We start from the raw sequence: 14157 nt of genomic DNA, 5'->3' as shown, positions 1-14157 counted from the left end.
CATTCTATAGACGGTAGTATTGGTACACAAATGATGGGAGGATTGGACGCTTGAAACAACTACTCTGAACTTATTAAACCAACTGAGAATATAACTTGGCATAAGTCTGTGTTTTAGACTATTTTTAGAGTTTGAAATGTATGAGTGACGCAAGAAATAAATGCAAACAGGATTACTTCCGTTCATCATCAGATTTCATTTTTTGCGATTCCAATTATTTGCTGAAAGTCAGCATTCACCCGCTAAATTAGATATCAATAGCCAACTACTTTCTATTTACCGCGAAGAATACAGTCACTTTAAAGCTTGACCGGTCTGAGTGTTCTAATCGATGCCAATGAACTTGACTCATCGTCGGGAAAGCAAATCAAAACTCATCTCCTCATCAGGTCATACAAGCTCTCAAGAACCTATACTCCTATACAAATGCAGAGTCCAGTTATACATGCAGAAATAAAACGGTCTTATTATAAGATGGTTTTGGGATTTTCATTGAGCACATCGTAGAAACAAGTAATACACAGTTTGCATCACAAATGCAACTGCAAAATGTTAAAGTTCAGTAGATGTTCCTAGTTTCCCACGTCCATTAGTCCGTTAATGAAACCGTTGAAAGCTGTTTGGACCCATGTAGTATTTTCTAGACGTGCGTGACAGTTTAAATTGTATTCTAGTGGTGTGTACAACGTACAAATTTTCGAATGGTCACTTACATGTGTAAGTCATTAATCGATCAATTACATGTGCCGGTAGTACCGGCACATGTAATTGATCTTCTCAAAAGTTATGCACATGGACAATTTCAGTTAACTACGGAGATAATGTATTAGTGTTATTTTATTAGTAAAGTATATAGCTAGGTCTGCGGCTGTATTAGCGGTAAAGCTAAACAATGCGTATTTGGGTCTATTGAATAAAATGTTTTACAGGACCTGTTCTAAGTTAAACGGTGTAGGTTGTCATACTGTCAGTGTAAATGAATGTATCTTACAATTATTATGACTGGCAATGTGCCATTCCAAGGCATGTTTCCGGCAAGCGCCAGCGGCCACAGATTCGTTCTGGCGTCGGCTGAATTACAATTTGCAATTGGGTGGCGTAGCGGACGCGGCTGCACCATGCGTCATATTGCAACGTAATTTCTATGGCTTCTACGTCACCCTTACACAATAGCATATTTATCATGGATATTATATTGTTGATGAAAGAATGGTGGTACAGAGAGTATTAATCAATACCACAATGAAGAAAATAAACTGCTACACGCGAGTGGAATATCCTCCGCAAATCCCGGGACCGACAAAAGCATAGAGTGGGGCAAGAAAGAAATTGAAAATCGAAGATCTAGTGTCTGTAACAAATATCATAAATGAGGTCATTTGCAGCTAGACTCAGCTGGTTCAGAATGTGGAGCGACTGAGGAAAGATCCTCTATCTTTCCTTGCCTACGTGGATCAACTAAGTAGCCGACGTCTAGTCGGGCGACCTAGGTACTGCTGTAGAGCTGAAGTTCACAAGACCGGCCTCATTTAGTGTCGGAAGCCAAGATCTACTTCGAGTCGATGCGTCACATAATTAGTACTAATGACCATGCTAGATACAAATATATAACGACGAATAAAGGCACCGCAGAAACAGGATTATAAATCTCAAACATCTATGTAGGTCAATAAACCGAGGGGCTTTTATCAAACGCAGTATTTCCATCGATATCGAAGTAGTTGGCTGCACGCTCGGCCAGCCTTATCTACCTCCTACGCGTCCCAATGCGCTATAAAACACTATGATACTGTCCAAAGTCGCGGTTCGCTTACAACTTGCACTTTACAACGATACAATTCTCGATCTGTCTTATTAACATCATCGTTTACGAATTTATTAGGTACGCCTTGCCGTTTTATATATTATATCCCTTCGTTTAAATTGAGCTACGCGACGGCCGAGGTGGAACTGCGCATAGCTTTTAAATTGCACATCAATATTCAATAATTTCACATAAGCTCTAAGTTCTAAACATTAATGCGTAAAAACAAACTAAAATGTTTGTTTTAACGCATTAATGTTTTGAACTTAATTGCATTAGCTTAAAAGATAACAATAGAACGTATAATCTAAAGAATGTTGGAGTTACATCATTAATAGTAATAGTGCTGCTGTAGACGTCAGATAAAAATGTTATGTAATTTGTGTAAAAAGAAAGTGCAAATAACTCACACATAATCATTGTGGTTCACTGAATCCATTTTATAAAAATCTAGTTATTGTTACACAGGATATCTAAAAAAGTCAATCAGCAGTGATTAACTTCTCTTCAGGAAACTCTTTTGTCTCTGAAACAGGTTTATATTTAACGAGAGATTCGAAATAAATGTTAGATGTTCGCTTTTTGACATTCACTCAGCCATGTTGTGACGTCATGCTAAAGCAACATTGCCGCGAAATATTACTTATTTAAATTTTTCTCGGACCCTGAAAAATAAATGTTGAGCAATTTTAATCTATACTCTGTAGATGATAGTGATAACTAGTCTATTTAAACGACGAATTCGTGCATGAGATTGAGGACGTTTTCACTGTCAAGTACGTAAACTTGACGTATGGAAACAAAGAACGATAAAGGAGTATTATTAGAAGTATTGTGCGGGTGCAGAGGTCAGTACGCATTCGCAATGCTCTGCGGTACAAATGGTCCTTTCAGTTCCACGCTATTATCGGATTATTGAACCTCAACTGCAAAATAATGTGATTACAGAATTGATACTCTCACTATATATCGTATGTATTGGTATTAATAATTCGAATGGAAGAAATACGTGCAAGCTATTCTTCTGCACCGTTATTGTTCTGTGGCAAGCAACCCGCGCAGGGTATGATAAGACCGCCAGGGTTCACACGTTGCGGTACTATTTTTAACACAAGCGAGATATAAATAGGCCCCTTGTGCAAAATATTTTTTGACTGTCGTACGCGTGCAAATTTATCTTTGCTCGGTCGAGTCGAAGGAAGGAAATGCATAACACTTTCTTTAATCCCTAACCGACTTACCAGAACAAGAATGTAGGACAAAGTTTATTTACAACATAATAGGCTTTATAGAGGCAGAAAATAGAAATCATAAATGCTAACCATTTTGCAATTATACTTAATAACTAATTATCTTTAAGTGCTGAATTCGTTTAGTTAGTTTTACAGCCATAGTTATTTCGAGATATCAGCTTATTGGCGTATAACACTACAGTGATAAGTTTTATGTAAATGTTCGCACGTGTCTGTGAGAATTGTACGCAATTAAACTGTGTTAGAGATCGCGTCATTTGACCAGGCGTCTAGGATTTTTTACAAATAAATATTTCGATTCTACTTTACTAATCTACCGATTGCAATAAAACAATTATTTCGCCACGTACTAAATGAGATAATTTATTTGTAAGACTCTAAGAATACGCACTAATAGACGTAAAATGGTCTAGGAAAATCGGGATATTCTATTTGGCCTCATGACACGCACGACTATTATGTACTTGCATTGCACGTAACAACAAATCTGCATTTGTTTTGCTTCACAAAAGCCAGTTTGGACTGTTTATAATTAGGACGTCACCAAAGATAAGGTTGTTAAATTTACTTCTTTGTGTCGAGACCTTTGATAGCGCAATTAGTTTTTAACCGATACATAAGGCCTTGCGCATATCATAATACAATCTTATTTTTATCAATGCAGATAAAGCCTTTGTTAGTGCACTAAACTAAAAAGGTACACCTTTTTCAAATAATTTCTGATAGATAACGAGTACTGCCGAGATTTAGGTCAATGTACTTAATTTATTATTGACAAGTAGATTGGAGACGGATTTTTGGTTTTGCATATATCGCCTTTGACGTCAGTCTACTGCGCGCAATTGCAATAAGTACTTTAATATTTATGACAACATCACTAAGTACTACTATCAGGGAGTAACCTAGAACTTACCGGATCAATAAAACCTAGATGAAAGTCACGGTTCAAAGGATTTCTTCCTGCGGAATCAATTGAATGATTATCTTGATTTTATATCAGCATTTTATTAAATTACCCAAAGTATTACGACGCATTTACTTATTTATCAAAGGATAGTAAACCTTAATCTATCATACATAGATCTCTTGTCCGAAAATATTGTACCAAGGTTAGTATGTGATATTGCGTCGTATCAAGAGTTGTCTGGTAAATGATCAATAAACGCGACTTATTAGTCTACGGATGTAACAAAAATTTTTTTTTGTCTATGCGCAAGATGAAAAGATCTTGTCAGACGCCCGTGTGACATGGCGCGTTTTTTGGCCCTCGTCCTTGCAAGGCGCCGCACTGTCATGCTCCGTCAACCTACAGCTGTTTGTTTGACAACAAACACGACATTATCACAATTTTAAAAATCCTACTATTCCGTCTCTTTTTTGTCCCTAATAAATCATATAGCGCTGTCACAAGTTTTTCGCTTGTGCAAACACTACACAATTCTAATTTTAACTGCGGAAAACATTGCCAAGCTTTAAATTGCGTTAAAATATTTTACAACAATAATTAATTTAAAAATCACTGTTTGAAACAAATTTTAGTAATTTGATGTTGCTTGGACCGCTAAATACTTTGCGAATACTAATAGTTAAATGTGTATTTACTTTTTTTTAGCTTATTTAATGCTTCGATAGGTACATAATGAAACATGTTTTTGTTCTATGATGAATAAGGCTTTTGACACGTGAATCTGATAAAAACCAAAGTAATAACAACCAGAATAACACAACACTTAACAAGTGAGCAAATTAGCAACATTTTAGGCGCCGCCAAACTAGTGTTGCCACATTGTTAAATTGCAAATTCCTGACTAAAAGGCACGATTCTAAAGGTAGAGTACAAAAGGTAAATAATAAAATTCGTAACATGCTAATTAGACATTAAGATTAACAAAATGTTTCTTATTTTGTCAGAAGAAAGTAAACTGCTGTGATCAGAGTTTAGTAGTTTAGGCCCGGGCACAAATGTTTTCCGGGCATAAACCATCTCTGGTTGCAATACAATGATAGACAAACAGAACAATAGACAGGACCTGAGTTTTCCTTTCAATTTCGCAGCAACTAATAAACATTAGTAGTAGAGGTCACGATTTGTCAGGACAAAACCTGATGTATGGTAACCCCAAACTAAGCGGACATAAACAAGAGCGCAAATTAATGGAAAATTTCACGGCTACTGTCGTTACAGTGACTTTATGACGCGTTATCGGAATGCTTTACGTGTAAGTGCACTGGCGTACGTATCAATTCATGAAAATGATTAACGCCCACCGCTGATGTGAGACATGACGCAAAAGCGCACCCACATAAAAAATGGCTTGCTAGTTGCTGCAATAAAAAAATTTAACAATGGCAAACTTTTTCATGGGTTGATTGGATATATGACTAAGCGGTCGATTTGTCTATTTTCTTAGCTCAAGTTATGGCAAACAATTCAATTCTAAGTAACAAGAAATACCGCTTGCTTGATCTCATATTTACGCGTACCTAAGAGATCAAGCAAGAGGCTATTAAAGGAAAAAAAAAATACAATACACATTTTTCTAACTAACCCCAAGCAAGCGCAAGCATATGATAACTTTTTATACAACATTCGAAGCAATTACACGAAGTTATTCTTATTTTATCTATATCTATGTATCTAAAAATAAGTAAAACAATTTATTACAATAATTTATATAATAGTATTTATACTTAAAATTGCCTTGATTTCTTGTAAGTCTACATAATAAAAAAGATAAGTGTATTGTAGAGCAGAGACGTTTCGACAAAATTCCGCTGGGAGAATGAGCGGCAAGGCATTTTGTGCATCTACTTTCACCGATGCAAGCACGCCAGCTAAATGCATCATGTAGAAAATACGCGTAATCTTCACTCGGATTGTCAATGGTAATCTGGGATACAGATATAGATGGCCAGTATCCAGTATGGGACACAGTTGATTTCTCCTGAACAATTATTCATGCCTGTTCATTAATAAAAAAAACATTTTTCCTGACTCTCTTGACGAGCTTTTGAAATCAAAATACACAATAATTAAGATATCATTTTTTTTTGCTAAATGTAACAATTTTGACAAGAACACGTAAACATTATGAAGTCAGAAAACTTAACTAAAGTCTAATCTAAATTTTAAAAAAGGCAAAAGTTTAACCCAATTGGAAGTAAACTCGACCGCGAATTAGCATCTGGCACGTACGTTTCTAAGTTATTGATAATTATGGATTTTACCAGCAAAAAAAAACCCGATATTAAATTTACATGAAATATACGTATTTTATCGCATAATGAGACCTGTCGTTAGCGCCAATAAATACTCAACGCGAATTAAGGAGCTATGCAGACGCGTTCTACTTCATTTATTCAATTATATATCTTTGGAAGGAGGTAGATATGATGTGTATAATGTATGTTAACTACATAGTTAACAAATTCGCATTCGCATGCCAAGTCACTACATAGACCTTTATGTACGTAGGTTACATAAGTGAATTTAGGTTGAAGCAATAACCACATCACTGTTGACTTAATATTACAACTGTTGACAATAAAAGCCAAAATATGATTGGGAGTCTAAACAATAACTAAAAGATTTTTCTCGAGAATCGTAAGCAAATTAAAAACATAACTATTAGGTATCTACCCATCTGGGTTATTTGGATTAGTCGATTGATCTAAGACTTGACGATCCAGACATACACTTGTTTGTGTATACCAGTTCGCCAAATCAGGGGTGACTCATAGCTTTGATTGGCAATAAAACTGAATGTTGGAATGGAACAAGTTCATAAAAATTTGCATTATTAATTTCTTAATATAAGCTTTTATAGTAAGCTAAGTAGGTACCTATCTCTTTAAAACTGCTCATAGAAATCCATGCATATACATTGATATTTATATTATTTTTAACAATAAAACAAGAAAAAATGTATCTGCTTATTTAATACAATTTCTAAAAAAATAATAATGTAGACGTGGTTCTTATAAACGCCGATTCATAGAGTCCACACGAACAAAATCGAGGGTTTAGGATTCCGTCACTGTAAAGGAACTCTTATGAAATCACTCGTGCGTCTGTCGGTCTGTCAGTCCTACCTTCATACCTAGTTTACTCCGAATCTTGAACCAATAGTGTATTTTTTACAATTTTCCGACCTTGTCATCTACCCTCCCAGATTTACATAAACGAACTTAATTTCAACTCAATAAGTTGAACTTAATTTCAACTCAATAAGTTGAAATTAAGTTCGTTTATGTAAATCTGTGACCCAAAGAAGGACAAGTAACTTATAATTTATTTTTTCCCAATCCTATCCTAACTAATATTACAAATACTAAAATACTATATATGTTTGTTACCTCTTCACGCTTTATCTACCCAACCAATCTTCTTGAAATTTTGCAAACATCTAGTTGGATGGAAGTACGGAGAAGGCTCTTTAACCATGGGCGAAAGCTAATTAGATAATAAAATAAAAATTCCCTCAATTCAACTCGCACTTGACCGATATTATGGCATGTAGGTACATGTGGTGGTACAAAGAAGGGATTTTCATGCATTTGAACAAGTTAATGATGCATGTCAGTTGATCAGAAACGAGTGTAGGGGTCAGGTTTCGTGGCCTTCGTCCGGTGACTCGATTACCAACGTCGCCGGTGACGTTGTAACTGGCGCCAGTTTCTTTGCGGCTTGTCATGGTTAGATGAGGAAGTGTTTATTGGTATTTAGCGACATGGCCAATTCCTAATTAAGAAAAAAAAAAGATTAAAGTTGCTAGCTGATAAACCTGACAACAATTATTCCACGGGTAAACGGAGGGAAGTAGCTTAAGACTTTTCACTTCCTATGTTAATTATAAGTACGCATAATACGTCGTAAAAGACTGCCCTCAATAAGGTACCATCTCAGGTAAGGTACTATCATATGAATGTTAGTTGGAGGTCAGTCTGACGTTTATCTGTCTGGATATTGTACAATAAACGTGGATAATGTACATAAAACTTATAATAACAAGAAATAATTTGATAAACTGTCAAAAGACAGAGAAATTTCAGATTTTATCTTCTAAAACCAGCACAAGGATGAAGTTATAAACGGTATCTGAAGACAAACTATTCGGACAATACGATACCAAGTAATGCATCATATTATGTAAATTAATAGATAACACTTGTCGTGTAACATACCACACTAAATACAAAAGTATGAAGAAGTAAACATTTTTTAGAAACTCAATTACATAAAACTTGCACATAAATCTACTGGATAGACTAAAATTAGCCATAATTTAATTAGTCATGTATTGGAATACACATTAAGGATCTAAGATTTAGGTATGTAAGATAAATTTTAATAAAACTAATGTAGCTACAAATGATAAACGTCCATCCAAACTGCAGACAAATAGCACCTACCAAATCAAATAGCCCGCAATGGTATTTTTGCATTTAATAAGTAACAGAGGGCGCTAGTATCCATGTCAAAAAACGCGCAAACCAGACGCAAAGGAACGCAGGATCGCGCTGGCTGCGTGTGAGTCACCAGCCGGCATACCGGCGCGCACCATGCAACGTACGTGTCAACCACCTATTTATGTCGCAGGAGGAGGCGCAAATAAACAGCTTCAAAGGGATGCCCGACGGCTAGTGCGGACCGAATGCGAAGAAAACGACCACACCATTGTCTACGGATGAGTTATTTTCGCAAATAGATTCAGGATCGCTGAGGACATTTGTTAAGATTTAATTTCGACATTGGAGACTAGCCTATCGTGTGCGCTTTAGTCATTTTTTATTATAATATCCTTATCCTTACATATAAACCAAGTCCTAGTTTAGATATAATTTATTAAATATGTTTTTACCCGAGTGAACAGGACGGGCCACTACTAAAATATAAATAGTTTATGCCTGCAGGATGAAAGAAAGATAAACAAACATTAGTCTAACTACTGAATCAGAACTTTATCTTTACTTGAAGTAGTTGACTTATATACATACATATAACTAAATTGATTCGTACACTCTAGATGAACGTAAAAAAATGACGCACAACAAATGACGGCGTCACATGTTCTTGGGTGCACCGAAATGTGTTTAAGAATTTGTAGTTTTTGTAGAAAGTACCCTTTTATTTACTCATACAGTCCCAATAATAAATTGTGTCACCAATTTGAAAAAATGCATATATATGTATCATTAGTACTACAAATGATACGTAAGCATTTTTTTCAAATTGGTGTATTTTTAAAAAGTTAAGTTTTGATGCCTAAATGGACAATTAATTTAATTAAAAGATTATTGAATTGTATGTTTCATAGCCATCTTCCAGTTTAATGAACTTGTTAAAATAACTGTCCTCCAATCCATTAAATGCAATAGGTATTTGTCTGATCTTATTTCATCTGAACATTCTATAAAAAAAACACAGACAGTTTGAACATATTAAACATTTTAAAAGTTATGTACCTGTACAGTACATACAGAAAAAAAATATTGTCATAATTTTGTATTCAAGATATTGTTATTATAACACACACCATGAATTATATAATACAATTCACAGGAAACAGAATAGCTATTTTAAAACAAATTATATTTGTCTTTGGCTTAAAATAACATCAAGGCAAACATCATTAAAATTAAATAACATAAATGTCACCTTATATTCTATTGAAATTATATTGGAATCCCTTATTAAATACTTTACAGTTTATCATATATCAAAGTTCAATGTACTTTGTGACGTCAAGAAGATAACATTTCAGAAATTGCAATGCAATAGGTATTTAGAAATTGCAATGCGATCATTCCATAGAGATTCATGTGGTATAAATTAACATGCAGTTGACTGTACAAGAATTATTTTATAACATGTAAGTTTTCACAGTAAGCAAAAGTGGCTCACCTTTCATCCTCAGGTGGTTGGGCAGGTTGCTCCTCCTTCCCATCCCCAGTGTCAGCTGCTGCTGTATCCGCTGCTACATCCGGAGCACCACTTTCACATGCACTCACATTCACATTGCTCATCACTGCATTACTGATCACGTGAGACACCACTGCACTCACTGGGCTACCGAAGCCCTGATTGTCATGTCCCGATTGTGCCGTATTAGCCACATACGCCGTGGAATTAACAGGCAGAGAAACCACTGGAGAGTTAGTTCCTGACACAGTCGCTTCGACTGGAGCAACACTGCTCTGAGACATCACTGGCACTACACCACCATATCCAATTCCCATACTTGTCTGGGATTGCACCACATTAGCATGGACTCCGCCGCCCATCCCGACCGGCATAGTCTGCTGCATCGACATGGGAATGTTCTGGTGAGCCAATGACACAGGCTGGTTGGCCACATACTGCACACCGCCCATTTGGCCCTGACCGCTCACTTGCTGTGGTAACATATTTTGCTGTGCCATATGTTGCCCAACTGGCATTTGCTGACCAACGTTAGTAGGTTGCATGTAAATTGGATCTGAGGCGGGTATCTGCATACTAGGCTGATTCCCGTCTAGAGTCATCTGCATATTCTGAGGAGGCGCAGCCATCATTTGCATGTTCGTTGGTGGCACATTCCCTTGTTGTTGAGCCATCGTATGGACAGGTTGCTGCTGGGTCAGGCTTTGGAGATTCGCGGGCAGTGTCGAGCCCTGGGGCTGAGATGCCATCGGCTGAAGATTAGAAGGCAGAGTTGCACCTTGTTGTGATGTAACAATACTCGTAAGCACCTCTTGTGGCAAGGTTTGCCCTTGCTGACTCATTTGCTGTTGCTGTGTGTGATATTGAGGAACATTGTGCTGCTGTTGGACCATTGGCTGCTGAGATGATGGAATATTAGCACTGATCATGGATTGGGCATTCTGTTGCTGAGGCACAGCTTGGTTATACTGAGGCTGGACAGTTCCCATGCCTTGTTGGGGCATCTGTGGGTGCATTCCCGGCACAACTTGTTGCTGAGGCTGTGTGGGGATTTGATGCATTTGTGGTTGCATCTGTGGTATTTGCTGATTAGCTCCTGTAAGTTGTGCTGGCATCTGTAATGTTTGTATGTGGTTAGGTAACTGTTGGCCTTGCAGAGCCTGTATTTGTTGTAGTTGGGCTTGCTGTGCTCCCATTGCTTGCTGTCCTTGGAGATGTTGCCCAATGTTTGCCATCTGAGCTTGCTGAATATGCATTTGTTGTGGATTAGGTTGTCCTTGCATCTGTTGCATTTGCATTTGTTGCATCTGTGACTGCTGGTTCGACACTTGTGTAATTTGACCCTGGTTCGTCAACGCCTGCATTTGGGGAATCTGTTGTTGTATTTGTTGAATATTAGGCATTTGCGCCTGAGGCATATGTTGATTCATTTGTTGCATTTGTTGATTTTGAATAGTTTGCATCTGTTGTGGCATTTGCTGGTGCATTGGAATCTGTTGCATAGCTATGCCTTGTGACTGTGCAATAACTTGTTGTAGTTGATGTTGTGGAAAGCTCTGTGGTATTTGTTGGACCTGCTGTGGCTGGGGAGCTTGAGGATGATTTTGAGGCGCATTTTGCATAGTAATATGAGTCATACTTTGTGGGTGTTGCTGGGCCACCTGCTGAGGCTGTGGCATAGTTTGATTTGGCATCTGTTGCGGCATCTCTAGTGGAGGTGACTGTACATTAACTGTTTGATTTACAGGTATCTGCTGAGGTACTACATTTATAGGCTGGGTTAACGATTGACCAGGGGAAGCCATAGGGAATTGTTTTTGAAGAGTTTGTTCCAGTTGTTGCACTGTTGGAGCATTGCCTTGAATGTCCTTAGGCCCTTTATTTGCAAGATCATTAGACATTTCATCATGTAGACTATCATTTATGACAACACCACTGTCAGGAGCAGGCAGGGTGTTAGTATCTGTTACATCCAAGTTATTGTTTGGAGCTGTTGGTTGAGTAGTTGTGTGATCCAAGTAATCCATACATATCCACCGACCCCTACGAAATGGTTCTGTGCTTTCTATTTTCACAACTTTAAATCGTTCATTCCTAACATGTTCTTGTATTTCTTTCATACCTTCCTGCGGTTTCGCATTTCCTATGAGATTGATAATGCCTGTTCCGGCATTAGTAACACTGACATGCATGTCCGTCACTTCAGAATTATTACTATTTGGCACTGCTCCTCCTATTTGGTTAGTGTTGGGGTCCTGGCCGACGATCGCGAGCCCGTATTGAGAACTCGTTGGTATCACAGGCGCACAACCTAATGATGCACTAGAGGCGTTGTAAAACACATCGTCTTTTGAAAAGGTGTCTTCAGAGTAACTCGGTGTCTCATTCTCGATATCTGTCACTCTTGAGATGTCGTCGGTGTGAGATTCATCTAGATCGTCGGCTGAATCCTCTCCAGCATCAGTGCTCACTCGCGAACCAACGGTCACACTGGTTATCTGAAACGAAGATATTTTCCTTGGGTTATGCGCGGCTTGAAGGCTCGTCGGGTGAGTCACTCCCTTCTCCGACTCATTCAGACGAAGAGATTCGCTCGTCGTACGATGAACAACGTTGTTATACTTGTTTTTCTCACTAGTTTTATGTGACTTTTGAATCAGATTGTCAGCCATTATGCCGTCCGAATCGAATGACTATCTAAAGAAAATTTCACTGTTTATTGGCTTCAGAGACATTTGACAGACTTTTCAATCACAACAATACATGAAATATAAAACCATTGTACACTCACAATTTCACAAACACAGTAATTTAACTACTGAAGTTCTTAAAATTCATTAGTAAACACACAGAGTTGCGAACATCTTTCAGACGGCAGCAACATGGCGGCCATTTATGCGCAATGCATTATGGTTGACAATTTGCAGACCACAGACATTCTAGACTACATTACAATGGTGCAGATCTATTCCCGCAAGGTGGCGCTACTGATTTATATGGAACAAAAATATTATTTAAAGAAAAATATTCACTAAATACATTTAATTACAGATAAAATTTTATATATTTGGTAAAACTTACAAGTATTAGTTTGTGTTTGTAGAATACGAATGCATTGATGATAAAATAAAAAATATTTTCATGCCAGCTGATGTAACAAATTATTTAGTTGAGGGCGCTGTATTCGACATGAATTTTTATGTTTCACAATCAGCTGAAATGGAACCCAGTTATATTACCTATGTCTATATATTTTAAACATTAATTACAATTTAGAAATAAAACAGTCTTAAATAAAAATAAAATAAAATAAAATAAGTTTGAAATGAAAATGTTTCATGATGTAACTTATTTAAGTCTTTATTTACAATAATTATCTATATATTGAATAATGCATTGTCATTCAAACTAAACTTATGCAAAAAATTTCAGCTCAATTGGTTGTGAAGATTTCTGCTCGAAAGTAAGTTTAAAGATTCCACTTGATAGACATTGGGACATACATTGCAAGTTAATTGAAAGCTTGTAAAAAAGACAGTAGATTTTAGTATCAATCTTTTCCAATATGAATTAATAAAATTTATATAGTTAATTAAAAAACATCAAATAAAAAATATATAAAACATATATGCCTATTCCACGACAGATGGCTTAACAACAAGTTACTTTTTTCAGAATTATATGGTAGTTGTGTAGTTCTGCTACTCATTCATAGATGGCGCTAATAATTAGTTCCTATCTTGGCAAAAGTTGAATTTATTTGAGGTTGAAGAAGTTCCTCTCAAAAACTTTCTGCTACTAATATAAAACTCTACCTTGATACACATTTTTCTTGGCGGTAATAAAAACTTCATAATACAAACTACGCAATGTAGTACGCTCGTTTGAATGTAACATTGAACTATGGCTGCAGGAAATGGAAATGAGGTAAAAATAGTTTTTGCCTTCTATGGAAATCGAACATAGGACGAGTATTAAGATATTTTTTTTGAGTGAAAGTACTTAGCAATAAATTTGAATTTATAATAGCATGTAATCCTAGATGAAGGTCGCAGTTTAAGTAAATCAAAAAGTAAGTACAATATTGATATCTTAAAAAATTATATTATTTTTCAAGAATACAATCCTGTAAATTACCTTTTTGATACAGAACTGAATAGAGCGAATAGAGGATACAT

At 36.5% G+C, this 14157-nt stretch overlaps 1 protein-coding gene across 2 annotated transcripts in view; it reads right to left on the bottom strand.

Annotated features, from left to right (window-relative positions):
• The window catches only part of bun (bunched), a 117518-nt gene extending 104631 nt beyond the window's left edge, over window positions 1-12887 (bottom strand). For both annotated transcript variants that reach the window (XM_053758686.1, XM_053758693.1), the window contains exon 1: window positions 9962-12887. In XM_053758686.1, the coding sequence (XP_053614661.1) occupies window positions 9962-12651 (2690 nt within the window). In that variant the 5' untranslated portion in view covers window positions 12652-12887. The remainder of the gene's footprint in view (window positions 1-9961) is intronic.
• Between the last annotated feature and the right edge of the window lie 1270 nt (window positions 12888-14157).

Source organism: Plodia interpunctella, chromosome 2 (assembly GCF_027563975.2).
Source record: "Plodia interpunctella isolate USDA-ARS_2022_Savannah chromosome 2, ilPloInte3.2, whole genome shotgun sequence".
Classification (NCBI taxonomy): Eukaryota; Metazoa; Arthropoda; class Insecta; order Lepidoptera; family Pyralidae; genus Plodia; species Plodia interpunctella.
This window is presented reverse-complemented; position numbering and strand designations above follow the sequence as displayed.